We start from the raw sequence: 26,393 nt of genomic DNA, 5'->3' as shown, positions 1-26,393 counted from the left end.
TAACCATGAAATGTTGGATTGTTGTAACAGCCCACCTGATTCACTGATGCCCTTTAGAGAAAGAAATCTGCCGTCCCTACCAGGTCTTGTCTAGATGTGACTCCAAACTCTCAGCAATGTGGTTGACTCTTAACCAAATCTCAATAATCATGTGGGACTTCAATATGCAGGTGGATTGGGAAAATCAGGTAGGTAGTGGATCCCAAGGAAAGGAATTTGTGGAATGTCTAAGAGTTGGTTTTTTGGAGCAGCTTGTGACAGAGCCTATAGGAAACTGGCAATCCTGGATTTGGTGATGTGTAATGAGGCAGGCCTGATTAGGGAACTTAAGTTGAAGGAACTCGTAGGGAGCAGTGACCACAGTATGATAGAATTTACCCTGTAGTTTGAGAGGGAGAAGCTGGAATCAGATGTAATGGTATTACAATTAAATAATTGTAACTACAAAGGCATAAGGTAGGAGCTGGCCAGAGTTGATTTGAAAGGGAGCCTAGCAGGGAAGACAGTGGAACAGCAATGGCAGGAGTTTCTGGGAGTTATTCAGGAGGCACAATAGAAATTCATCCCAAGGAGGAGGAAACATGCTAAGGGGAGGATGAGACATCCATGGCTGACGAGGGAAGTCAAGGACAGCATAAAAGTAAAAGAAAAAGCGTACAAAATGGCAAAAATGAGTGGGAAGCCAGAGGATTGGGAAACTTTTAAAAGCAAGTAGAAGACAACTAAAAAAGCAATAAGGGGGGAGAAGATAAAATATTAAACTAGTTGGTAAGTAATATAAAAGAAGAAAGGAAGAGTTTTTTTCAATATGTAAAGGTAAGAGAGAGGCAAAATAGGCATTGGACCACTGGAAAATGAGGCTGGGGAAGTAATAAAGGAAACAAAGCAATGGCAGAGGAACTGAATAGTTACTTTGCATCAGTCTTCACGGTGGAGGACACCAGTGAGGTGCCAGAGCTCCAGGAGAGTCAGGTGAGTGTAGTGGCCATCATTAAGGAGAAGGTCCTGGGGAAACTGAGAGATCTGAAGGTGGATAAATCACCTAGACCGGATGGACCACACCCCAGGGTTCTACAAGGAAATTGTGGAGGCATTGGTGGTGATCTTTCAGGAATCACTGGAGGCAGGGAGGGTCCCAGAGGACTAGAAAGTAGCTAATGTAACATTGCTGTTTAAGAAGGGAGGCCGGTTTGCCTGACTTCAGTCATTGGCAAGATTTTAGAGTCCATTATTAAAGATGAGATTGCAGAGTACTTGGAGGTGCACGATAAAGTAGGACTGAGTCAACACAGCTTTGTCAAGGTGAGGTCATGTCTGACAAATCTGTTAGAGTTCTTTGAGGAGGTAACAAGGAAATTAGATAAAGGAGAACCAGTGGATGTGATTTATTTAGATTTCCAGAAGGCCTTTGATGAGTTGCTGCATAGGGGACTGTTAAATAAATTAAGAGTCCATGGTGTTGAGGGTAAGATCCTGGCATGGATAGAGGATTGGGTGATTAGCAGAAGGCAGAGAGTGGGGATAAAGGGGTCTTTTACAGGGTGGCAGCCGGTGATTAGTGGTGTGCCTCAGGGGTCGGTGTCGGGACAACAACTTTTCACAATGTACATTAACGATTTGGAGAAAGGAACTGAAGGCACTGTTGCTAAGTTTGCAGATGATACAAAGATATGTAGAGGGACAGGTACTATCAAGGAAGCAGAGGGGCTGCAGAAGGACCTGGACAGGTTAGGAGAGTGTGCAAAGAAGTGGCAGATGGAATACAATGTGGGAAAGTGTGAGGTTATGCATTTTGGAAGGAGGAATGGAGGGATAGACTATTTTCTAAATGGGAAAATGCTGAGGAAATCAGAAACACAAAGGGACTTGGGAGTCCTTGTTCAAGATTCTCTTAAGGTTAACGTGTAGGTTCAATCGGCAGTTCGGAAGGCAAATGCAATGTTAGCATTCATATCGAGAGGGCTAGAATACAAGAACAAGGATGTACTTCTGAGGTTGTATAAGGCTCTGGTCAGACCCCATTTGGAGCATTGTGAGCAGTCTTGGGCCCCATATCTAAGGAAGTATGTGCTGGCCTTGGAAAGGATCCAGAGGAGATTCACAAGAATGATCCCTGAAATGAAGAGCTTGTCGTATGAGGAATGGTTGAGGACTCTGGGTCTGTACTCGTTGGAGTTTAGAAGGATGAGGGAGTATCTTATTGAAACTTAGAGAATACTGCAAGGCCTAGGCGAGTGGGCGTAGAGAGGATGTTTCCACTAGTAGGAAAAACTAGAACCAGAGGGCACAACCTCAGGCTAAAGGGACTGTCATTTAAGTCAGAGATGAGGCAGAATTTCTGCAGCCAGAGAGTGGTGACTGTGTGGAACTCCTTGCTCAGAAGGCTGTGGAGGTCAGGTCATTGAGTGTCTTTAAGACAGAGATAGATAGGTTCTTGATTAATAAGGGGATCAGGGGCTATGGGGAAAAGGCATGAGAATGGGGATGAGAGAAATATCAGCCATGATTGAGTGGTGCAGCAGACTCGATGGGCCGAGTGGCCTAATTCTACTCCTATGTCTTATGGTCTGATGGTCTAACTGCCCCCCTGCAATGGCCTAGCAAGCCATTCAGTTGTACTTAAGAAGGCAGCTCACCTTCTTGAGGGCATTTAGGTGGACAATAAATGCTGGCCATGCCAATCATTCCCACATCCTGTGAATATACAGCAAAATGTTCTCTGCTCATCCTCGTTCTCATCCTCCCAACTTCCCAGCTGTATCCTGACTGTTTATTTTATATAGAAGAAGTGCTCATCATTAAAGTGTTGAAGGTTGTCCGCCATAACTGTCTACCCCTCCACTGCGACTACATTTATGGCTGGGTGTCCCTAGGCAGGTAGCATGCGGAATGTACTGGCAACACAGAGGCCTTCCATGCCTGTTGGGCACTGCAGGGACTTATTAACCCTCTTTGTCACATTTTGGTTTCATGTTTTAAGTTTCATTTGTGATCTGTTTTTGCTGAAGGCAGTAGCCGTTTAAGGGGTGTCCCTTTGATTTGTCCCTCAGTTCATTTGATTTAATTGAATTGGTGATTAGTTTACTTTGAAACAGGAACAAATTATTGAAGCAATATCAAGCTGATTCGACCCCCTGAAAAATGGAGATGCTTTGATTTCCAGATCCCTAAAATGCAGAAAACAGTTTGAACCGCTTTCTGCTGATTGCCTTTATCGATCGCTGGAGTACCTTAGAACCACAGAAAAGTTACAGCACAGAAGGAGACCCATCCTGGCCCACCTTGTGCATGACAGGACAAATTTTATCTCTGCTCCAAATACCTGTAAATCTGCTACCGGAGATTTACTGTTCATTGCAATTTTATTCAAGAGACCTGCCAGTTGCTGTCTACATGTTTTGCAGTGAGGATTACTCCTGGAACCTTGCCAAAGCCATCTCTCATCATTTCTGTGAATCCTGCCTTCCACCCCCTCGAGTGATGGTCTTGCTCTTTCACCTCAAAGTCAAAAGGTCACAGTTTCAATCCCTACCCTAAAGATTTGAGCACATAATCCTGGCTGATACTCCAGTACAGCACTGAGGAAGTGCTGCACTGTCAGCAATTCCATCTTTCCAGGGGAGGCATTAAACCAAGGTGCCATAAAAGATCCTGTGGCACTAGTCAAAACAGTAATAAGTCTGACAACACCAGGTTTTAGTCCAACCTATTTATTTGATAATATACTCGCAAGCTTTCGGGTTAGCCCCTTCGTCAGGTGAATGGAGAGTTCTGGCCTCAGAGCATATAAAGCACAGACAGTTTAGAGATTACTGATTAGAATGCGAATCTTTACACCTAACCTGCTGTTCAAGACCTGAAGTGGCTGATAATGTGAGTGGAAGGAGCACTGATCACAGTTTAAAGAGATGTGTATTGTCTCCAGACAGTACAGTAAGTGAGGTTTTCAAACCCAGGCAAGTCACGGGGGTTACAGATAGTGCGACATGAACCCAAGATCCCTGTTGAGACCGTCCTCATGTGTGCGGAACTTGGCTATCAGTCTCAGTCGGGCTAACCCGAAAGCTTGCGAGTATATTATCAAATAAATAGGTTGGACTAAAACCTGGTGTTGTCAGACTTTTTACTGTGTTTACGCCAGTCCAACGCCGGCATACCCACATCAGCACTAGTCAAAAAACAGGGGAGTTCTTCTTGGCCAACATTTACCCCTCTGCCAAGAACAGATTAATGGGGCATTCATCGCTTTGCTGTTTGAGGGACTTTGCCATGTTCACATTGTAACAAAGTAGGCCATTCAGCCCTTCAAACCTGTTCAATTAAGCTTTATTACCAGACAGGTCTGCCTGATCATTCATTTAGGAATGAATTCCTTAGGGCAGAGAAGGCTGAGGGGGGCCTGATTGAGGTGTACAAAATTATGAAGGATATAGATAAGATAGGTGGGAAGGAACTTTTTACCTGAGTAGAGGAGTCTGTGGAGGCCGAAGTCTCTTTACCAAAATCCCTTTATTTACAAACTCTAACAGCAGTACACAAAGTGCCATCAGTGAACAGGCTACCTTCGGGAGTGCCAGAGGAACTGACACTCTCGATTAAGTACAAGGCAAAGACTCCCTGACTGGCCTATCAATTGGATACTTAATCAGGGAGTTCGTATTCCAATAAGCCAACCTCAATGGCCTGATTGAAGTCATTACAAGGAATCACTAACCAGGGGACACAGATTTAAGATAAGGGGGATGGGATTTAGAGGGGATTTGAGGAAAAGCTGTTTCACCCAAGGGGTGGTGGGAACTCAGTGCCTGAAAGGATGGTGGAGGTGGGAACTCTCACAGCATTTAAGAAGTATTCAGTTGAGCACTTGAAACCGAAGTATGCCACAGCATACAGGTTATGGATCAAGTGTTGGAAAATGGGTTTAGAATCCATGCTTGATGGCCGGCATAGACACGATGGACCAAAGGGCCTCTTTCTGTGCTGTAAAACACCATGACTTTGACTCATGTAAGATTGGTGGTTCAGATGGTAATTTTTATGTTGTTTTCCAGATGTGTTTCTGACTTTACTCAATGCAGACTTTTTTAAAAGCTGTTTCTTACTCCCACTCAATCTTCACAATTTGTCACGTTCACCCAAACCCTTAAAAAAAAATCCCTTTTAACCTGCTAATTACCACCCAATTGCCTTTGCATCGGTACTTTTTACAATCATAGGAACTGCCATCAACCCTCCTCAACTCTGACCCTTATCCATACTGACTCCTCAAGAGACTGTCCAATGCGGAATGGGACTGGTGGGAGATCATGGGACAAAGCTGATGCTGTCATAATCAATCGTTCCTCATTGATTAGCTGATGAGATTTGAGTTACTTAAAGCTTTATCTGATTTTTTTTTCCTCTTGCTGGCAATTTAACTTTTCATAGAATCATAGAATCCCTACAGTGTAGAAGGAGGCCATTCAGCCCATCAAGTCTGCACCAACTATCCTATCTTGTAACCCCACATATCCCCCAAACACTAAGGGACAAGTTATCATGGCCAATCCACCTAACCTACACATCTTTGGACACTAAGGGGCAATTTAGCATGGCCAATCCACCCAACCTGCACATCTTTGGACACTAAGGGGCAATTTAAATTGACACTCCATCTAACCTACACATCTTTAGATGCTAAGGGGCAATTTAGCATGGCAATCCACCTAACCTACATTTGTGTGGGAGGAAACTGGAGCACCCAGAGGAAACCTACACAGGGGAGAAGACACAAACTCCATACAGACAGTCACCTGAGGCTGGAATTGAACCCAGGACCCTGACACTGTGAGGGAGCAGTGCTAACCACTGTGCCACCATGCTGCCCCCTGCTCATTCCTTATTTGAATACACAGACACAAACACACATAATATATGGGGAAACAGTTACAGGTGTATACACAGCCACATACATAGGTAGAGTCATGCATGGTGAGGTAGCTATAAACATAGACAAAACACAAAGATATATAGTTATACAGAGAGAGTTGTAACTCTTGCAGTAAATAAAATTCACCAATTTAAAAAAATTAAGCACAGTTACCATGGGAAAATAGATGTTTATTACAATTTGATTCACAATTTTAAAGAAGTTTTTAGATAAAGAAAGCAACTGAAGAAACAAGTTTGAACATTTTGACTTGGTGCTATAGAACTGTTCCTATTTTATTCATTAATAAATATTTTATTTACAAACAAGTTGTTCCAGAAATAGTTCAGTGCACAACATATGCAAAAGAGAGGGCACAATTCAGAAGATAAGAGTCACTACAAAAATCTTTGATTTTCACTAGACATTCTTTGTACATTTGGTAACTAGTTCATCTTGTGATTGTTGTATTAAAATATTTTTGACTTTATAACCTCTTGAATGTTTGTTATCGAATGGGGAAAACAGGATTTTTCAAAAAGCTTCAAACTGAAAATCTTCCCCACTCGGATAACAGCCATTTTATTCCCATTTAGTTTAGAATTTTAACCAGTTTTCAGTGGTGTCTTTGAAGTAAGTTGGGGAGAACTTGGGCCAATGGCTTTCTCAAGCAAGAAAATTAGACTGGGAAAGAGAGGGGTCTCCTGTTTGATGGGTGCACGCTAAAGTGATGATGCCATTCCTGTGAGTGCACAATTCCTTTTCTTCAGCCATTGTATTGCTGGACTCATACGCTCCACATCCCAAGTCCAACAGAATGAAAGATCTCAATCAGTCCACAAGAATCCTGAGACCACTTCCCATTACATTACGGTTGCTTTGGGAAGGAAGAAGCACCTGTATCTGCACCACCCTTCCCATGCAATAAAACACCAAATAAATTTTAGTTAAGATCACTTTGTAGTTGTGCCAATTGGTCTGCTAAAGATTTAGAGAAGTCTCACTCAATTTTCCTGCTTGAAATAACAAGTACATGTTAATAAGGACCAAAATTTATCCAGCAACATGTTAATTTTCCCAAACAGGACCCCAGTTTTTTTAAACTCGCAGGTAAGGAGGAATTAGCTGGTTCCCCTTCTTTATTTAAAGCCTTGCGCCCCCACGTCGGTCGGTCACAACACAGTTAAACACTCCCGTGAAGCCACCTCCCTCACCCATTAAATGATCTGATCTGAATGTCTCAGGTGGCTTTAAAAACTGAACCAAATTCAGCTTACACTTGTGACTTCCCAAATGAAATCTTCGCAATGTGACTCTTGGATATTGTAAAATTATGGAACCTAACCTCGGCAAGCAAAGCAAATTGCTTTTCATGACACGAGTATTTTATTTTTCAGCATAACTGGCATGCCCTATGTAAATGGAATTGAATTAGTGAGCCGGTTGTGAATTTTGTTTCAAGAATTCAATTCTTTTTTGTTTCCTTCTGAGTTCATTCCAAATGCAAATACATTTACTCTGCCATTACTCTGTACTCTTTAGTTAATCAAGACATTGTGTCTGTATGCTCCTCCTAATACAGTGTCATAGGACTGTCTTCATTTGCGCTCTATGTTGTACCTACACACAATTCCCAATATTCTACAATGCTCTTCTGACTGTGACACCGTATCTCTTCGATATGTATAGTTGAGGCCAATTCTGCCTCTGGCCTACATCAGACCATATTACCAGTAAGCTGAAGTTGAGACTGGCAGCCATTGCCATCGTCACACCAGAGTTTCCACTCAGATATGCTGTTTATTTTCTGCCTATTTGCTCCAAACTGGTGTTACTTGCTGAAAAAGATTGCAGAGTTTTTAAGAGCAGATTGCATTCAGCGCAACTGGAGTTTTCACCCTTTTGCGCGACCGTACAAATCATTTGCGTGTCCACAGAACTGGCAATGGTCCCAGGCTGGGTGAACAATTGTGCTCATTTGTGGGCCAACATGGAGGTTAATTCATTTGGTTCTTTGGGCCACAACAGGCACATTTTGAAAGCTTTTGAATATAACTAGAAAAAGAAATCTACTAAGAAACTGACTATTGTACCCAATACAACTAGTAAATGATTCTGTATATTTCTAAAGGTCATTTTCAGTTTCAAAATCAGGCTATTCTGAGCTGGTGGATTGACACAGTGATTAATATGCTCATTTTTTTTGTGTGTGTGTGAGAAATTCATTTTCAGCCGTATTAATCAAACTCCACCAGGTCATCACTCTTAAATGCTTCGAGGATATTTTTTGTTAAAACAGCAAAAATGTTTTGCTTAAAATGGCGTTTTAAAATGCTGACGAATTGCACTGGTTTGTGGCAGAGGGGGGAATTTTTCGTCCCACTTGCCGCAGGAAACGTAGCGGGCAGGGGGACGGACCGTGCAAAGGCCTGTTGACTTTGGGTGGGATTTTCCAGTTTTGTGGCGAGCGCAGCCCGAAAATCCCACCCTTTGCGTTTGGCAGTATGCAAGTGAGCAGAGACTTGAGGGAGGGGAAACTACAGGCTGGATTCTCCGACTTCATTCATGGCTGGGATTCTCCAGTCCCGCTGTAGTGAGCGCCAAATTCTTCGTTCTCGCTGGCAGCAGCAGTGGGGCCCGAACAGCTGGAGAATAACTGCGTGCTGTCTTTTCAGACGGACACAATTTTGGATGCAGTTTGTGTCCAGGTGACTGATTTGTGCCGAAAACTCTATCCCATGTCAACGTTTATTAAGTAACGGGTCAGGGTTACAACTGAGATGAGGGGAAGGGTACAATTAGGCCTTCACTTCTAACTCTTGTGTGACTAATGATGAAAATTAATTGAAGATAAAGAATGCACAAATTGTGGGGTAAAGAAGTAAATGGAAAAAGTGGGGGGGCAAATTTTCTCGCCCTTCCTGTTAGTGGGATGTTCTGGCCCTGTCAATGGTGACATAGCCCTGCCCCATGTCAGATTCTTGGGCAGGGGAGGGGTATGAGGCACACAAAACCCTGTAGACATCAGACATCGGTCACCTCTGCCGCAGGGAAATAAGTCAGGATGGGGGGAGGGGAGGAATCCTGGTTTTTCATGTTCAAATTCAGACCTTTTGGTGTCCATTTTTATATTTGTTTTGGTAATTTCTAGATGGCATGTTCTGAGACTGTCTCCTCCTTCCCTGCCCCCCAACCCCGTTTGATAATACCTATGAACACAGGAGTAAGAGGAGGACATTCGGCCCCTCCAGTCTGTTCCATCATTCGCATTGCTGTAAAATATTCACGTAAGAATATAGGAGCAGGAGAAGGCCATTCAGCCCACTCCACCATTCAATAGCTTCTCTTCTATCTAGTTCAATATCATTTTCCTGCGCTCTCCCTCCATGTTTTTAAGATGTAGAAATCTATCAATCTCAATCTTGAATCCACCAGTCACAATAAAGCTTTTAACTCAGCCATTTGAATAGGTGAACGGGCCCCATGGAAATAACAGAGAGCCACTTCAGTTCACAAAAAAGCTCATCAACTCATTGAGAAATGTTTGATTATTTGAGATCTAAAGAGATGCTTCACTCTTTAGAAAATGCGGGACATATTTCCAATTAATGTGTTAAAAATACAGACCGGGATTTTCTGTCCTCACCCATGGTTGGGATTCTCCAGGCCCACTGCAGTGAATGGAGTTTTGGCTGAGCGCCAGATTCTCTGTTCTCGCTGGCAGCAGTGGTGGATGAACAGCTGGAGAATCCCGGCCAATATTTTCTCTCTGAGGCTAGATTTGGGTGTGTCTGGCACCCCAACTCCCAGAGAGGTTGCTGTTTTGTCCTTTAGAAAGCTAGTTATATATTTAAAAAATTATTTTGTCCCTCATGTGAAGAGTGCCAGGCTGGCTTCAGGTAGCCAGGTACAAAGCTCTTGTTCAATTTGCATGTTTTCATGTTAGGGACAAGGATCTGCCTACCCAGGGGTCTCTCTCTCTGCCTCCTATACAACTTTGTTTCATCCTTGCCTAGAGATGTCAAACTTCATCTCATTATGGATCACTATAAAAGGCTCCCATGTCCCCCATCCCCCAACATTCCTCCCCAGATACCCCATGACAGAGTTCTCCTGTGTTTACTTAGCCACCCTAGACTATAATTCCCACCCCTCCCCCCCCCTCACCCCAGCAGAAGGCTCTCTCTGACCCTCAGAGGCACTCATGCAGGATTTGTGTGGTTGTACAGTTTAAACAGCTGACGTGACAGCACCAGTGGAAAGTACAGTGACACCTCTCAGTGACCCTTTCGGTCAGGGTTCGGAATCCCCTCCCGCAGCACAGCAAGTCACAGCCGTCCAGCCCCAGGGAGGTGTTATTGCAGGCCCGGCCTGTGGTACCTGCTGTGCCGACTTTGCTGTTCGCGGCGCAGAAGTTGGGTGACCTCTCAAAGTAGACCAGGTCCTGGGGAGAGTGCGGCTTGTGAGCAGGGTCCTCGGGCTCCAGGTGGCGCATGTCGGCTCGGGAAGCACGGTTACTGCCCTTGTTGCCGTAGATCACTCGGGAGGCTCCATCGAAGCGCTCCTTCAGCAAATTGCCCACTGTCCGAAAGGTGGGGAGCCGCATCCAACAGGTCTTAACTGTGCATGAGCCAGACATCCCATGACACTTACACTCCTGTCTCATCTCGGCATGGACTGTCTGTGAAATTGATAAATATCAATCAGTATCGCAGAACATGTTGCTCATTGGCAAGCATTGATCCAGTATTGCAGGGCTTGTCTGAGTTGCTGTAAGCGCAAGATCTCTCAGTGCAGCGAGAGAGAGAAGGAACTGCACCCTGGATCATTGCATATATCTCAAATATACACACCAAAAAAATATACACGTGAAGGGCTTCGATATTGCCCGGAATTCCGATCTTCTGCCACTGCTGGCAAGAACCGCTCATCCAAATCTCCATTCACTGCAGCGGGACTGGAGAATCCCAGCCGCAGGCGAGGTTGGAGAATGTTACTATCCTGTCTGGATGGAACCATCCTCTCACAGTCAAAAAGGAATGTTTGCATTTATGCAGCACTTTTTACTGGCGCTCCTAAGCCACTTTTCCTCTCATTGAGTGGGGCGGGATTCTCCAGTTGTTCCCGCCCTACACTGGACCATGTAGCGGACACTCAGGCAGGATTTTCCAGCCCCTTCCTGCTGGTGGGAGTTTCCAGTCCTGCTGAAAGCAACTCCCTATCGCAACACCCCCCCCCCCCCACCTCACACACACACACACAAAACCCTCTGCCACAGATTTGGTAGGTCTCTGGTAGAGGTGCAAATGGTTGATAGTGGTGGGACTGGAAGATCCTTTCACCAGCCAATGATAGGCTGCCACAAGACACGGAAAATCCCGTCCAATTCCACAGCTTTTACCTTAAGGAATAGCCTGTCATGTGGAGCTTTGGGCTGGAATTCTCCAGCCACTCACATCCCACTGTTGCTGCCAGTGAGAATGGAGAATTTGGCACTCAGCCAAATCTCCATTCACTGCAGCAGGACTGGACCGAGCCATGGGCGAGGCTGGAGAATCTGGCCCTTTGGTTTTTTTTGTAAGAAGTGCCACACCATAGGGCTGTCCACAGTCAATTCGGGATGTCAAGTTTCAAGGATTCAATGTTGATGGCTGTTCATGGAATCACTCAGGCACAAATAATCACATTTCCACATGATAATTGTATCTACAGTTATACAGAGTGCCGAGCTTGCATAGTCATCCTTTTTATGAATGAGCATCATAGTTAGCATCTTACCAGCCTGCTGATACTTCCCCAGTATGGGTTTCCATATATTCACTTGAGTGGCTTACAAATCTACTTTATCTTTCCTAACGCTCCACATTAATTCAATTTCCCACCAGTGGTTCAGTTGTTTTGAGCCCCTTTAAGATTCTCTGTTCAGAAAATTTTGATTGCATTTATATTAAACTCATCCACTCTATTAAGGCTATGGCAAGTGCTCTGAGAAATGTGGATCTGAGCTGCACTCAAGAGGCTCAATATGGAAGAATTGTTGTTTGTTCAATTGGAAAATTGGGACTTATCCTTTGAACACCAGTTGCTTTTCAGGATGTCTGTCCATTCACAGAGCAAGCAATAGTTTCCTCCACAAAATTACATCAGCCATGATCTTACTAAGTGGCAGAGCAGGCTCAAGGGGCCAAGTGGCCTACTTCTGTTCCTAATATTTATGTTCGTAAAATCCCTGCCCAACTTTTCCTGCAGTTATCTGAGGAGAAAGTGAGCTTAAGTGTGTTCTGAAAGTTGGGGCCTTGATATGACAGTGTAATATATGAGCATGAATTGCACAGTCATTTCTGATAAGGCAGGATTCCGCAGGGATTGACCTTCGGCAGGACTAGAAGATCCCGCTGGCAGAAAGGGCTGGAAAATCCTGTTCGAGGTATCCACTACATGGTCCATTCAGGCCCAGTAAAGAATGGATCTTGAGGAATGTAACTGAACTCGAGCCACAGGCCTCAGACAGAGGGACAGAACAATGGAGGGGTACATTATCGCAGGCAAAGAAATTATGTTGTGATTTTAAGTTGTTTGGTTTCAATAGTCATTTGGTCGTACAGAGCTTGAGAATTGCTGAAAAAAAGAGACATGCCACAAAATCTTTTCATCTTGTACTCATCAGGACACTTCGCAAGAATACCAGTGAAAGGGGACATCAACAATCTATACTGCACGAGGAGAGAATGCTGATTGGTTGGCAAGTGAATATATTTAGTCATTTGGACATTTGCTTAATTTTCTACTTGCTCATTTCTCATTGGTCAAATCACTCCTCAGAGGTTGGTGTCCCGTCACCTTTATTTACAAACGCTATTCCATTCCTAGAATGCTTCAGGTACAAAGTCAGAATCAGGAGTGCCAGTGGCCCTGACACTCCCATATTTATGTAAAGGTCAAACTCTCTGATTGGGCAGGCAATTAGAGCCTTAATCAGGGAGTTCATACTCCAAAAGGCCAACTTCATGCACCTCATTGAAATCATTACAATTGGTGCTTTTGTGGTATATTTGGCCTTCCCCTCCTTTAAATCAATCAGGTATTGGTGGAACATTAACAGAGTAGTGATTATCTCAGTCAGTTATACAAAACAAAGAGAACAAAAAAAAATTACAGCACAGGAACAGGCCCTTCGGCCCTCCAAGCCTGCACCAACCATGCTGCCCGACTAAGCTAAAACCCCCTACCTTTCTGAGGACTGTATTCCTCTATTCCCATCCTGTTCGTGTATTTGTCAAGATGCCCCTTAAAAGTCACTACCGTATCCACTTCCACTACCTCCCCCGGCAGTGAGTTCCAGGCACCCACCACCCTCTGTGTAAAAAACTTGCCTTGTACATCTCCTTCAAACCTTGCCCCTTGCACCTTAAACCTGTGCCCCTGAGTAATTGACTCTTCCACCCTGGGAAAAAGCTTCTGACTATCCACTCTGTCCATGTCCCTCATAATCTTGTAGACTTCTATCAGGTCACCCTTCAACCTCCGCCGCTCCAGTGGGAACAAACCAAGTTTCTCCAACCTCTCCTCATAGCTAATGCCCTCCATACCAGGCAACATCCTGGTAAATCTTTTCTGTACCCTCTCCAAAGCCTCCACATCCTTCTGGTAGTGTGGTGACCAGAATTGAACACTGTATTCCAAGTGTGACCTAACTAAGGTTCTATAAAGCTGCAACATGACTTGCCATTTTTAAACTCAAATGCCCCGGCCGATGAAGGCAAGCATGCCATATGCCTTCTTGACTACCTTCTCCACCTGCATTGCCACTTTCAGTGACCTGTGTACCTGTACACCCAGATCTCTCTGCCTATCAATACTCTTAAGGGTTCTGTCATTTACTGTATAATCTACTGTATATATGTTTTTTATGGTGTTCTGAGATGACACCTTGAGATATGACACTTATGCTGCCACATTTTCTCAGGTGATACCTTTAGAATATGTGATCGCAGAAGTGCACTAGACGCAGAATATGTATAATTAGTGGACCTCTTTGAAAGATGACCAATGGTGTTTCTTTGTAAGACCATAAGACATAAGACCAGCAGCAAGTCATTCGGCCCATCAAGTCTGCTCTGCCATTCAGTGAGATCCCAGCTGATAGTAAATCAGATGCTGTGCATGTGAGGTGCAAGAGTCAGTTGGAGAGCAGATAAATGCTGAAAGAATTTGGAAAGATGTTTGTTGATATTCCCAGAATCTGGAAAGAAAATTCCCATAAAATAATTGGTTCCTGGAAAATAAGTAAAGACTATTTGCTTACTCACTCCATAATAATAAACAACTTGAAGGAATTCCTTCACATCCCACACTTGCATAAATAAATCTCAATCTAACATGGGGGAGCAGCCCTGTAATGTCTATCTGTTTACAATGTGGCTTTCTATAATGGGATTACAGAAATACATATCAGGTTATCAACATTTTTCCCTTTTTTACAGTATGCATTGTTGCCAAAAGCTCAGCTTAAATAAACATGTTTAAATTAGGATTTTTATTCAGAACTGCTCGCCAAACTTGATTAATGACACAATACTTGAACATAACACTGCCTGTACAGTATAGGGAACAATCTGTTTCACTGAAATGTATTTTGTTAAAGTTTGTTTATTATTGTCACAAGTAGGCTTACATTAACACTGCAATGAAGTTACTGTGAAAATCCCCTAGTTGCCACACTCCTGCCCCTGTTTGGGTACACTGAGGGAGAATTTAGCATGGCCAATGCACCTAACCAGCACATCTTTCGGATTGTGGGAGGGAACCGGAGCACCCAGAGGAAACCCACGTAGACACGGGGAGAATGTGCAGACTCCACATGGACAGTGACCAGAGCAGGGAATTGAACCTGGGTCCATGGCGCTGTGTGGCAACAGTGCTAACCACTGTGAAAAAGCTGTTAAAGGTTCAAAGGAGAAGACATGGTGTGAACAGAAGGTTATAATGTGTGTGTACTTTGCACCTACATTCTGATAGCTTGACTCAAGGAGTGAAGGTAATTAAGTTTGATGTTTGAAGAAGTTAGCTCAGCTAAGGGAAGATCAAAAAAGAAAACTGTATATCAGGAAACGGTTAGGCCAATACTGTTATTTAGACTCCAGCCACAGCAAAAATAGCTGTTTTTTAACTCCCAGCAAGCAGTGTTTGTGAAGAAAACCTACCTTGAAAAGCAAGCTATTTTGTTCTACTTCAGAAGAAACCCCAAAGATATAACTGCCTTGTATGGTAACTGTTACTGGATTTTTAAAATAGTTTTAAAAATCTAAAAGATGTTAAGGGACATTCAGGGAGAATTAGCACTGAAAGTAGTGAGATAAAAGTTGTTTGGAACTGAGTAAAGTTAGTAGTACTATATATAACTAGGCTGAGATAGGGGTACATTCAGATTTTTCTATCATTGTTTATTTTGTTGCTCAATCAACATTTATTTAAAATCATCACAAAATCTCTGGGACATCATTCTCTGGATTTCAAACCTTTCATCATATTAGCAGCCCACTTGATTGGTACCTCTTCCACAAATATTCAATCCCTCCACCACTGACAAACAGTGGAAACCGTGTATACCATACACAAGATGCACTGCAGCAACTCACCAAGGCTCATTAGGCAGCACCTTTCAAACCCACCACCACTACCATCTGGAAGAACAAGGGCAGCAGATACATATGAACACCACCACCTTCTCCTCCAAGTCACTCACCGTCCTGACTTGGAGCTTCATTTACTGTCGCTAGGTCAAAATCCTGGAACTCCCTCCCTAACAGCACTGCAGGTGTATCTACACCACATGGACTGACTGATGTTCAATAACAATCCTGGAACTCCCTCCGTAACAGCACTGTGGGTGTACCTACACCACATGGACTGACTGATGTCCAATAACAATCCTGGAACTCCCTCCGTAACAGCACTGTGGGTGTACCTACACCACATGGACTGACTGATGTCCAATAACAATCCTGGAACTCCCTCCCTAACAGCACTGTGGGTGTACCTACACCACACGGACTGACTGATGTCCAATAACAATCCTGGAACTCCCTCCCTAACAGCACTGTGGGTGTACCTACACCACACGGACTGACTGATGTCCAATAACAATCCTGGAACTCCCTCTCTAACAGCACTGTGGGTGTACCTACACCACACGGACTGACTGATGTCCAATAACAATCCTGGAACTCCCTCCCTAACAGCACTGTGGGTGTACCTACACCACACGGACTGACTGATGTCCAATAACAATCCTGGAACTCCCTCCCTAACAGCACTGTGGGTGTACCTACACCACACGGACTGACTGATGTCCAATAACAATCCTGGAACTCCCTCCCTAACAGCACTGTGGGTGTACCTACACCACACGGACTGACTGATGTCCAATAACAATCCTGGAACTCCCTCCCTAACAGCACTGTGGGTGTATCTACACCACACGGACTGACTGATGTCCAATAACAATCCTGGAACTCCCTCCCTAACAGCACTGTGGGTGTACCTACACCACACGGACTGACTGATGTCCAACAACAATCCTGGAACTCCCTCCCTAACAGCACTGTGGGTGTACCTACACCACACGGACTGACTGATGTCCAATAACAATCCTGGAACTCCCTCCCTAACAGCACTGTGGGTGTACCTACACCACATGGACTGCAGTGATTCAAGATGGCAGCTCACCACCACCCTCTCAAGGGCAACTAGGGATGGACAATAAATGCTGGCTAGCCAGTGACATCCTTTAAATAAATAAAGAAAAAAGTATCAAATTGCAAAATACAATTGAGGGCAGTCGTTTCACATTTTCCTTCTGGGCTTTGGGATAATCTGGCATTTACCATCAGCTGTGTTCTTAATAATAGGAGGAGTTGGGTACATATGCTGTATTTTCTGGGCAGATCTCTTGAAATGTTCTCTCGAGTCATGAGATATGAAGCTCCTTGGAAAAGTACCTTTTGAGACCTGCTTGTTTGCTGATAGGTCTAAGTCTATTACATATCAAAAGTCTTTTATATGCATACAATTCCTTAAATGTGTAACTTTGTATCCAGTAACACTTCCTCTCATATTGGTTCCTGCCACTGTCATGGAACAAGTCAATATTATCCATCACATTATTGCTACGTTTATTATCCACCACATTATTGCCACCCTTTTTTCTGCACCATGCTTGAAGTTTGAATTGATATTTCTGAGTTGGTGCACTGAATTTCTATAAGATCCCCCTACTGTCGTCTCCAGTTTAAGTGGCACTCTACCATTCATTGTACCTAACCATGATTAAGTGACCTTTCAAACAGGAACCTGTTCCCTGGCTGGTTCTTCAAAGTGCCCAGGTCTATTTTTTTTCAGTATCTGAACAATATCAACAATGAGTAAGAATTGAATGAGAAGTTACCAAAGCTCAAGATATTTTTGAAACTTCCTCAAGACTGTTTCTCTTTGGCCTCCATCAGCAAAAATAGACCATCTATATGTGTGCTAACATAAAATAAGTAACACTATGTGAGCACCTGACTCGCTTACCGAGAATGAAATCGATCAATGGTTCCATTTTGGGTATAAGTGAACTTGGTCAATTTGATGCTAAACTATGCTTCCAAATGTATATTGCCCCCGATTTAAAGTGTGTCTACATTCAACTGCCTCTCCCAAATAGCAAAACATAAAAAAAACACACATGATTGTTTTTCAGCCATGAACTGCTTTTGCAGATTTCATATTTACATTCTGGCAACATGGTATCTCCAATAGGTACCATATGACAGATAAATTGATCTTCCATTACAGACTCGAACCCTGCGTGTACCAAATCATTCCAAAGCTTGAAAATCTTAGGAAATCAATTCATTCATTGTGCAGTGGATACAAATTATTGTATTGCATGCAATTTTAAATGCCATTGCGGACTCCTTATTCCTTATTTAATCTCTATGGCGAATGCTTTACGCCCTTCTTGTTCAACTCTATTGCAAGCTCCTTACTCCTTCCTTAACCTCTATTGTAAATGCCTTACTCCTTCTTTAATCTCTAATGTGAACAATTTTCTCCTTGTTTAGTCTCTATTGTGAGCTCATTACTCCTTGTTTAATCTGTATTGTGAGTCCTATATTCTGTCATTGTTTAATCTCCATTGTGAACCCTTTACTCCTCGTTTTAATCTCTGTTGTGAATTTGTTACTGCCCGTATATACTCTGATGTGAACTCTTTACTGATTGTTTAATCTCCCTTGTGAGTGCTTTACTCTGTCCTTTTTTAATCTCAATGGTGAACTCTTTACTCCTTGCTTACTCTGTCTTGTTCATCCTTTACTCTATCCTTGTTTAATCTCTATGGTGAACTGTTTATCCCTTGTTTAATCTATTTGATGATCTGTTTACTACTTGCTTGATCTCTATTATGAACTATGCTGTCCTAGTTTAATCTCTCTATGAATTTGTTACTCCTCACTTAATCTCCCTGTGAACTCTTTACTCCTAGTTTAATCTCTCTGCGAACCCTTTACTCCTGGTTTAATCTCTCTGCGAACCCTTTACTCCTGGTTTAATCTCTCTGTGAATACTTTACTCCTGGTTTAATCTCTCTGTGAACACTTTACTCCTGGTTTAATCTCTCTGCAAACCCTTTACTCCTGGTTTAATCTCTCTGTGAACCCTTTACTCCTGGTTTAATCTCTCTGTGAACACTTTACTCCTGGTTTAATCTCTCTGCAAACTCTTTACTCCTGATTTAATCTGTGAGCTTGTTACTCCTCATTTAATCTCTCTGTGACCACTTTATTATGATCTCTTCAACCTCTGCTTGTTTCATCTCTTTTGTGGACTCTTTGCTCCCTGATTAATCCTTGTTTTCAACTCCCAACTCTTTCAATGTTTAATCCCCTTACTGAACTCTTTACTTTGTTTGTTTAATCTCTATTGTGTATTCTTCACTCCTTTGCTTAATTTCTATCGTGAATCTTTCATCTCTCATTGCTAATCTCTATCTTGAACTCTTTACTCCTTGAATAATCCTTGTTTTCAACTCCTAACTCAATGCTAAATCCACTTTCTGAATTCATTACTCTCTGCTTGTTAAATTGCCATTGTGAGCTCATCACTCCTTGTTTTATCTGAATTCTGAATCTTTAGTCTCTCATTGTTAAATCTTTGTTGTGAATTGTTTATTTTCTCCTTCCTCAATTTTTACTCCCTCTTCTTTATGGTAAGCTCTTTATGCTCTTCCTTAACCTCTATTGTGAACTATTTACTCATTGTTTAATCTCTATTGTCAGTTCTTTACTTCTTGTTTAATCTATAGTATGAATACTTTACTCCATGTTTAGTCTCTATTTTGAGCTCAGACTCCTTGTTTCATCTCTTGTGAGGTCTTTACTCCTTGTTTAATCTGTATTGTAAACTCTATACTCATTTATTCTCTATTGTGAATTATTTAACTCTTGTTTACTCTCTATTGTGAACTCTATCGTCTCTCCTTTAGTCTCGAATGGGAACTCTTGTTTCTATGGTAATTCCTTATTTAATCAGTACGCTGCTTTGAACCTTCATCTTGTGCGCCTTTGCAGCTGATTCATTTTCAAGATACGTTGTGCGATGATGTCTGTTTGCAGATAGTGTTTCTTTCCACATTAATTCCTCCGTTTTCTACATTTTGCTGCTTTTTTTTGGCCAGTTTGCTGCCCTCTATGCCAGACTGCTTGTGTGCGCTCCTGCTGCTCTCTTTAAGCTGCATTCTGCGCCTTTGCGCGTTTTTTTTGCCCCACACCTTTCTCCAGCCCTATTATGCACCACGAATTTTTATTCAAGCCGTTTCCACATTCCCCACATACTTTGACAGCCTATTTTCTTCCATTTAAGTGTCTCATTTACTTTCTAGACCCTATCTGCATGTTTCTCTCCCATTAACAATCCAAAGTGTCCCAATCAACAATGCGCCACTTCTCCCAGGCCGTCAGTGCTGTCACACTATTAATCCTTGCAACTACCTCTGCGCTTCACAGTGGCACGCATTGCCAATGCCTGCGTTTGCTCATTTATAATTTATAATAAAACGTCAGTAGCAAAATACCAAAATCAGAATCTCTGCAGCTTTGGCAATCGCACTTCAAAACAAAACACAAACAAATTGTACAGCAACTGAATCCTTAGGGCTTCCCACCGCAGCTTCATCCAACCCGATTCCAGACACCCAAAAAGTATTTTCCAGCCATTTCATGTCAGTTTCTTCTGACTTGGAGCTGGCAGGTTCATCTGCCAATTACATTCTCCTGACGGATATAGCAAGTCATCTCTAACTGACTGCGGTATTGTCCCTTCTGGGCAGAAAGGAGGTTTCCCTGGCATGAAAGGGACATGATGTAGAGGTGCCGGCATTGGATTGGGGTAAACACAGTAAGAAATCTCACAGCACCAGGTTAAAGTCCAACAGGTTTATTTGATAGTAAATCCACGAGCTTTCAGAACACTGTTCCTTCGTCAGGTGAGTGGGGAGTTCTGCTCACATACAGGGCATATAAAGGAACACACAGTTAGAGTTTTCTGTAAACTGTGTGTGTCTTTATATGCCCTGTTTCTGATCAGAACTCTCCTCTCACCTGACGAAGGAACACCGTTCCGAAAGCTTGTAGGTTTTACTATCAAATAAACCTGTTGGACTTTAACCTGGTGTTGTGAGACTTATTACTATGAAAGGCACAGGCATAGTTTATCATCACCGTATCTCAGCCGCTTAATAACATTGCACATTTCGGGTGGAATTTCATTCCAGCAGGATTTTCCACTCCCATCAAGTGGCTTGCCGCATTTTCCAGCCCCACCGCCTTTGTGCAATGGGGCCATGAAAGTCCACCTTTCATGGTGTAACTCGTCCGCTGGCAGGACATCTGATTTGATGTGTGCAATGGCGTTGGAGACAGTTTTATATTTAATTAAATGATTTGTGGTGTGCCTGGAAGTGAATATTTTTCAGCCATATGTCTGACGGAGACTGCAGATATAAATTGGGCTCAAGATGTGGGACCGTGGCCATCAGGAATGGAGCGAAATAACAAATTGGCAGCGAGAGCGGACTTTTGCTTCAGGTACAGGTTGTAGAAGTGTACTGCTAACCTAATTGCCCAGAGGATTGATGTTATTTAGCAACTAAAAGTGTTGTCCAACCCGAGAACTATTTACATGAAGCAATAGACTGCAATTCATAGAAAGCCTGCAGTGCAGATAAAGGCTATTCAGCTCATCAGATTTGCAACCACTCTCCGAAAGAGCATTCCACCCAGGCCCTGTCCTCCACTCTACCCCCATAACCCTACGCATTTACCATGGCCAATCCACCTAACCTACACAACTTTGGACACGAAGGGACAATTTACCATGGCCAATCCACCTAACCTACACAACTTTGGACACTAAGAGACAATTTAGCATGGACAATCCACCTAACCTGCACATCTTTGGACACTAAGGGGCAATTTAGCAAGGCCAGTCCCTCTAACCTGCACATCTTTGGACTGTGGGAGGAAATGGAGCACCCGGAGGAAACCCATGCAGTCATGGGGAGAACGTGCAAACTCCACACAGACAGTGACCCGAGGCCGGAATTGAACTGGGGTCTCTGGTGCTGTGAGGCAGCAGCGCTAACCACTGTGCCACCATGCTGTATTAGCTCGCTATCAAATCCCAGTTCATTCAAACCCACTTGCACCTGCTGGTTACCTCAGTGGTGTGGGTGTGCTGGTTTGGAAGGGGATTGTTTTCAGCGCTGTTAGTATCTGCAGATGAACATGGGTTGGACTATGTGGTTGGGAATTAAGGCCCCAGGGTGTTCAGACAGGTAGCCTGTAGACACAGCATTGGGCTCCCTGGTTGATGCTGTTCTACCAAGAAACAACTGTCCAAGGCAAATAGTTGGAATGCGCCAATTTTCCTGCCCCACTTTTAAAGTTGTACCTCCCGGCATTTTCTCCCATGTCTCCTGCTTGAGATCTGTGCTTCTGAATAGAAAGTTAGAGAGCCAGAAGATCTCTCAGGCTGCTTACTGTACCACCTCCTGGTCAAACAGCAGCAATCAAAACCCAAGGGCTGTTCGACTTCTGAATTCTCCAGAGATCTAGTCGCAAAAGGGTTGAGAATTCTGACACTCAAAATAACTCTTTAAAAAGATCCCAGCTAATTGGTCACCTGAGAGCTCCCCTCCCACTCCCCTTCCCCTGCCAATGTTTTGCTCCTATCACACACACCTTGGTGTACAGCAGGTCCTGTACTTCAGTGAAGCACTGAGGGAGTGCTGTATTATTGCAGGTGCGGTTCTTCAAATGTGACTTTAAACAAAGGTCGATCCAAAGTGTCAATCTTTTTAATCGATTGGCGTCAACCCAGGGAAGGGGGTGGGGTGAGGGGGATGGGGTTTCTTCCTGATGTTTTGACCAACATTTCCTCTCCATTACCATCACTGAAAGTTACACTGGTCATTTATCTCATTGCTGTTGGTGTGTCCAAATTGGTCTTGGTCTTTCCTACATTACAATGTGCTCTATTTGCTGTACACTGTACTGAGACAGTGAAAGCTGCTGTATAGTAAGGAGTACTTTCTTCCTGTGCCAAAATCAGGCAACGTCTTACGCAGCTTCTGTTACTGTGCTGTCAATCACATTGTTAAGGGTGGGTAGCTTGGTGGCACAGTGGTTAGCACTGTTGCTTCACAGTGCCAGGGACCCAGGTTCAATTCCCAGCTTGGGTCACTGTCTGTGTGGAGTTTGTGTTCTCCCCGTGTCTGCATGGGTTTCTTCCTGAGGCTCTGGTTTCCTCCCACAGTTCCAAGATGTGCGGGTTAGGTGCATTGGGCGTGCTAAATTCTCTGTCAGTGTACCCGAACAGGCGGCCCGAATGTGGCAACTGGGGGATTTTCACAGTAACTTCATTGCAGCGTTAATGTAAGCCTACTTGTGACTAATAAATAAACTTTTAAAATGTTTACTGTCTGGTCAATTACATCAAGGTGTGTTACTGTCTGGTCAATTACGTTGTTAAAGTTTGTGAATGTCAGTTACATTGTTATGGTTAACAGAAACAAGTGATGGTCTTCATTGAGTACACATAAATAGGGAACGTTTAGATAAGATTCCTTTGACATTTTGTTTTAGTTAAAGTTCCTCACCAGAGGTTGTCACCCCCTCTCATTATAAGTTATTGATGATTTGTTTAATTAAAAATAGAATAAATAGGAGACTGCTGAGTTTTTGAGTTGAACAACTGAACAATTCTCTCAATAAAGAAAAACTCTGCCTTGGTTTAGGCATCAACCAGCTTGGATCCTACCAACACCTTTTCCGTGCATATTTGAAGCTTCTACCCTTTTTGCATCAAGGGTTGAGAGGACGCAGTGAAATGGAGCCTGTTTTAACCTGTGCAGTGAGATGCTTCAACCAAATAATTAATGAGAAAGTACTGATATCAGTGAAAAGAACAAATCATCCACTACAAACATTGATGAGGACAGTGGCACTGCCCTGGCACAAGGGCAAACAGCTGCAAGTATCGTTCATTGTGCTGACTGATATGTGCCCGCAGCTATGACATGTCTGTGGTGCAGAGATGTCTATTAAATCTCATTGCAAATTCATTCTCTACTGCACGCTGAACCAACAACATACATTTGGTACCGTTTCAAGGACACACTGCTTCTTTAACACTGGTTGTATTTTTAATATAGGAAGGGGTTTTAAACCATGTCACTTCTGAAAGGAATTTGAATGCAATACAAAACAATTCTCAATCTCATAGCCTGCCAGTGAATTGATTCTGGAGTAAATATTTCTGCCATTTAAATAGCATGTGGGTGCATGTCAGAGCTCTGTGATGCTGTACACATGAAGTTTATTACCAGTCTGCCGGCCTCGTTGTTGTGCAGGTTGGTCAGGTAGCGGAGGTCTCGGCCCCTTTCACTTGAATCCACAAACTCGCGGCCAAAGATGCGGCCAAACTCAATGTTGTCGCTGCAGCCACCCCAGTGCCAATCGGGCCCACCAGCTCCCCGGCGCCGGTAGTCACAGGTACACGACTCAACCGAGCCTTCCGAACAGGAGCGCGACACAGAGTGAGTCACTGCCGCGCTGGTTAGGGCGAAGATAAAGGCTGTCTCTCGGCAACCTGTTGGAGCCAAAAATAGATGGAAAGATTAGAGAGGAAAACACAGAACACAGAATAAGAATCAATCTTCAGAGAAGGAGAAAGCTAGGAACCAACTCAAATAGAGCATCCAAAGACTCAAGAGAGAGAGATAAAAGCAAATTACTGCGGATGCTGGAATCCAAAACCAAAAGAGAAAATGCTGGAAAATCTCAGCAGGTCCGGCAGCATCTGTAAGGAGAGAAAAGAGCTGATGTTTTGAGTCCAGATGAACCTTTGTCAAAGCCTGGAGTAAAGAGAGAGAGAGATGGAAAGAGAAAGCCCGAATCGGAGTCACCACGAGTTAGAAGAACTGAGAGAGAGAAGAGAGTGCATGAAGGTTGCTGAGAGAGGGACGGAGGGAGAGTGGGAATGATATTTCCTGAGACAGAGATGGAAAACCAGTGAGAGCGAGAGAGACAAAAAGTTGGAGAAACAGAGTGATAGATAATCGCTGAGATATTGGATGGAAAAACAGGAGTAAAAGAGACATGGAGATGTGGAGGATGTGGGGAACATACGTGTGGGGAAAACATGCACGAGAAAGGCAAGCATGCACCCAGCCATGGAGAAACAGAGCAGAATGCATAGGAAGATATAAATCAGAGAGCAGCAAATGTGGGGAGATATAGAGGCATGTAAATGGGTGAGGGGCACAAACACTCTCACACACACATTTACACTCTCACACTCTCTCTCACATTCAAACTCACACAGAAACTCTCTCTTTCAAACACACACATATAAACACAAAAAAACGAGAGTGAGTGAGTGAACATGCACAAAGAGTGAGAGCCAACTCAACATCAAGGTACCCACAGAAATGTAGGTAAGCAGAGAGTGACATTCAAACATAGGTACAGCAATAGGAGACAGAGAGCAGGTAGAAAGAAAGAGAACAGACAAGAGAGAGCAAGAGTGGAGGTAGGAAGAGAGGGAGTGATAGAGGTAGAGATTAGAGAGAGACAGTTGAGAGATTTTTGGGAGAGAGAAAAACAGGAGGCACAGAGAAAGAGTCAGGCGGTAGAGAGATAGATGTTATGGAGAAGATCAGAAAACCCCTCTTCAAAATCAGTTAGCAAACAATGCAAGCTTATGTGCTGGTACATGTTCGCAGTTCTAGAATCTTTCAACATTTCTGAAGAGATATACAGAGACACCTGAAACTCAAGCAACAACCTCCAGAGAGAGAGATACTCCTCTTGCTCCGTGCAAACTCAAGCAGAGTTTGCCCACTTTTTTCTGTAAACTTAGTTTCTCCCCTTGCATAACTCGGCCTCTGTCAATCAGCCTAATCAAGCCCAACTCTGAAACCCTCGGGGACAACCCAAAAATTAAACAAAACTGCATTAGCTCAGATTAAAACACCCAATATTTAGAATCAATTATTCTCCTGCATTCTCAACATGTAGCTGCCGGGTTCATAGACAGATTGGCACCAGGTAAATAGGGCTGACTTCTAAACAAACCCTTCACAAGAAACATGATATAAATACATTTCTTAAAGCAACAGTATCATCACACCTCCCCCTTAAAAAAATGAACCAACAATATGAAAAGAAGGCTTCATTTTTCAAAACCTCTAGTTTCACACTATTAGTACTCTCTTTATACATTTTATTAAATCTAAGCTTGGAAATATAACATAGTACAGTCCAGTTCTGTCTTTCTCTTACAACATTGAACATTCCTGTTCATTTAATCAAAGTTATTCTCGCTTCCTGCTTTTCTCAACACACTGCTGTTTTTCTGCTGCTTCCTCTTTCCTTTCAGAGGTCTCCTTCTGTTTTCGATCCTGCTTTAATTCCAAGGCCAAACTCAAGCCTGTTCTCATGATTGTAAGTAAATTCTGGTAATGTCCTCAGAGAGCTGGGCAGGATCAGGAGGACAAAACTTCACGTTAAATGCAAACTGCTACAAACCACATCGGATTTACTTTTTTAAAAATTTCCTTTCCTGAGTCCAAACAGTTCTTTTGTTTTTCAGCTTCCTGAAATATCAAAACAAAGTAATCTTTTTCAGAAGGTTGAGCTGTTCACAGACTTTGTCAAAGAGAACCTGTTCCTTTGCACATTTTCTCAACTTCACATGTGTGTGGTCAGGGCCATCCAGAAAGGTCAATTTATCCCTGTTCCCTTTTTGTTAACTGGCATTACTTCATCTGTCAGGTAGCCCAACTGCACTCTCTGTTGTGAAATGATGCGCTCAAAATTCTTCCAGCATCTCCAGTGGTATCGCTTTCTGTTCCAATGTAGTTCATCAACTCCTTTTGTGT

General features: G+C 43.2%; 1 protein-coding gene across 1 annotated transcript in view; it reads right to left on the bottom strand.

Moving 5' to 3' along the window:
• Positions 1–10,100: 10,100 nt before the first annotated feature.
• wnt1 (wingless-type MMTV integration site family, member 1) overlaps positions 10,101–26,393 on the bottom strand; it is a 46,765-nt gene continuing 30,472 nt past the window's right edge. The window contains exons 3-4 of the mRNA XM_080218131.1: positions 23,835–24,100; positions 10,101–10,589 (exon numbers count right to left, since the gene is read on the bottom strand). Coding sequence (XP_080074257.1) covers positions 10,101–10,589; positions 23,835–24,100 — 755 coding nt within the window. The remainder of the gene's footprint in view (positions 10,590–23,834; positions 24,101–26,393) is intronic.

Source organism: Carcharhinus amblyrhynchos, chromosome X, assembly GCF_965287045.1.
Source record: "Carcharhinus amblyrhynchos chromosome X, sCarAmb.v2.hapA, whole genome shotgun sequence".
NCBI classification, from domain to species: Eukaryota; Metazoa; Chordata; class Chondrichthyes; order Carcharhiniformes; family Carcharhinidae; genus Carcharhinus; species Carcharhinus amblyrhynchos.
This window is presented reverse-complemented; position numbering and strand designations above follow the sequence as displayed.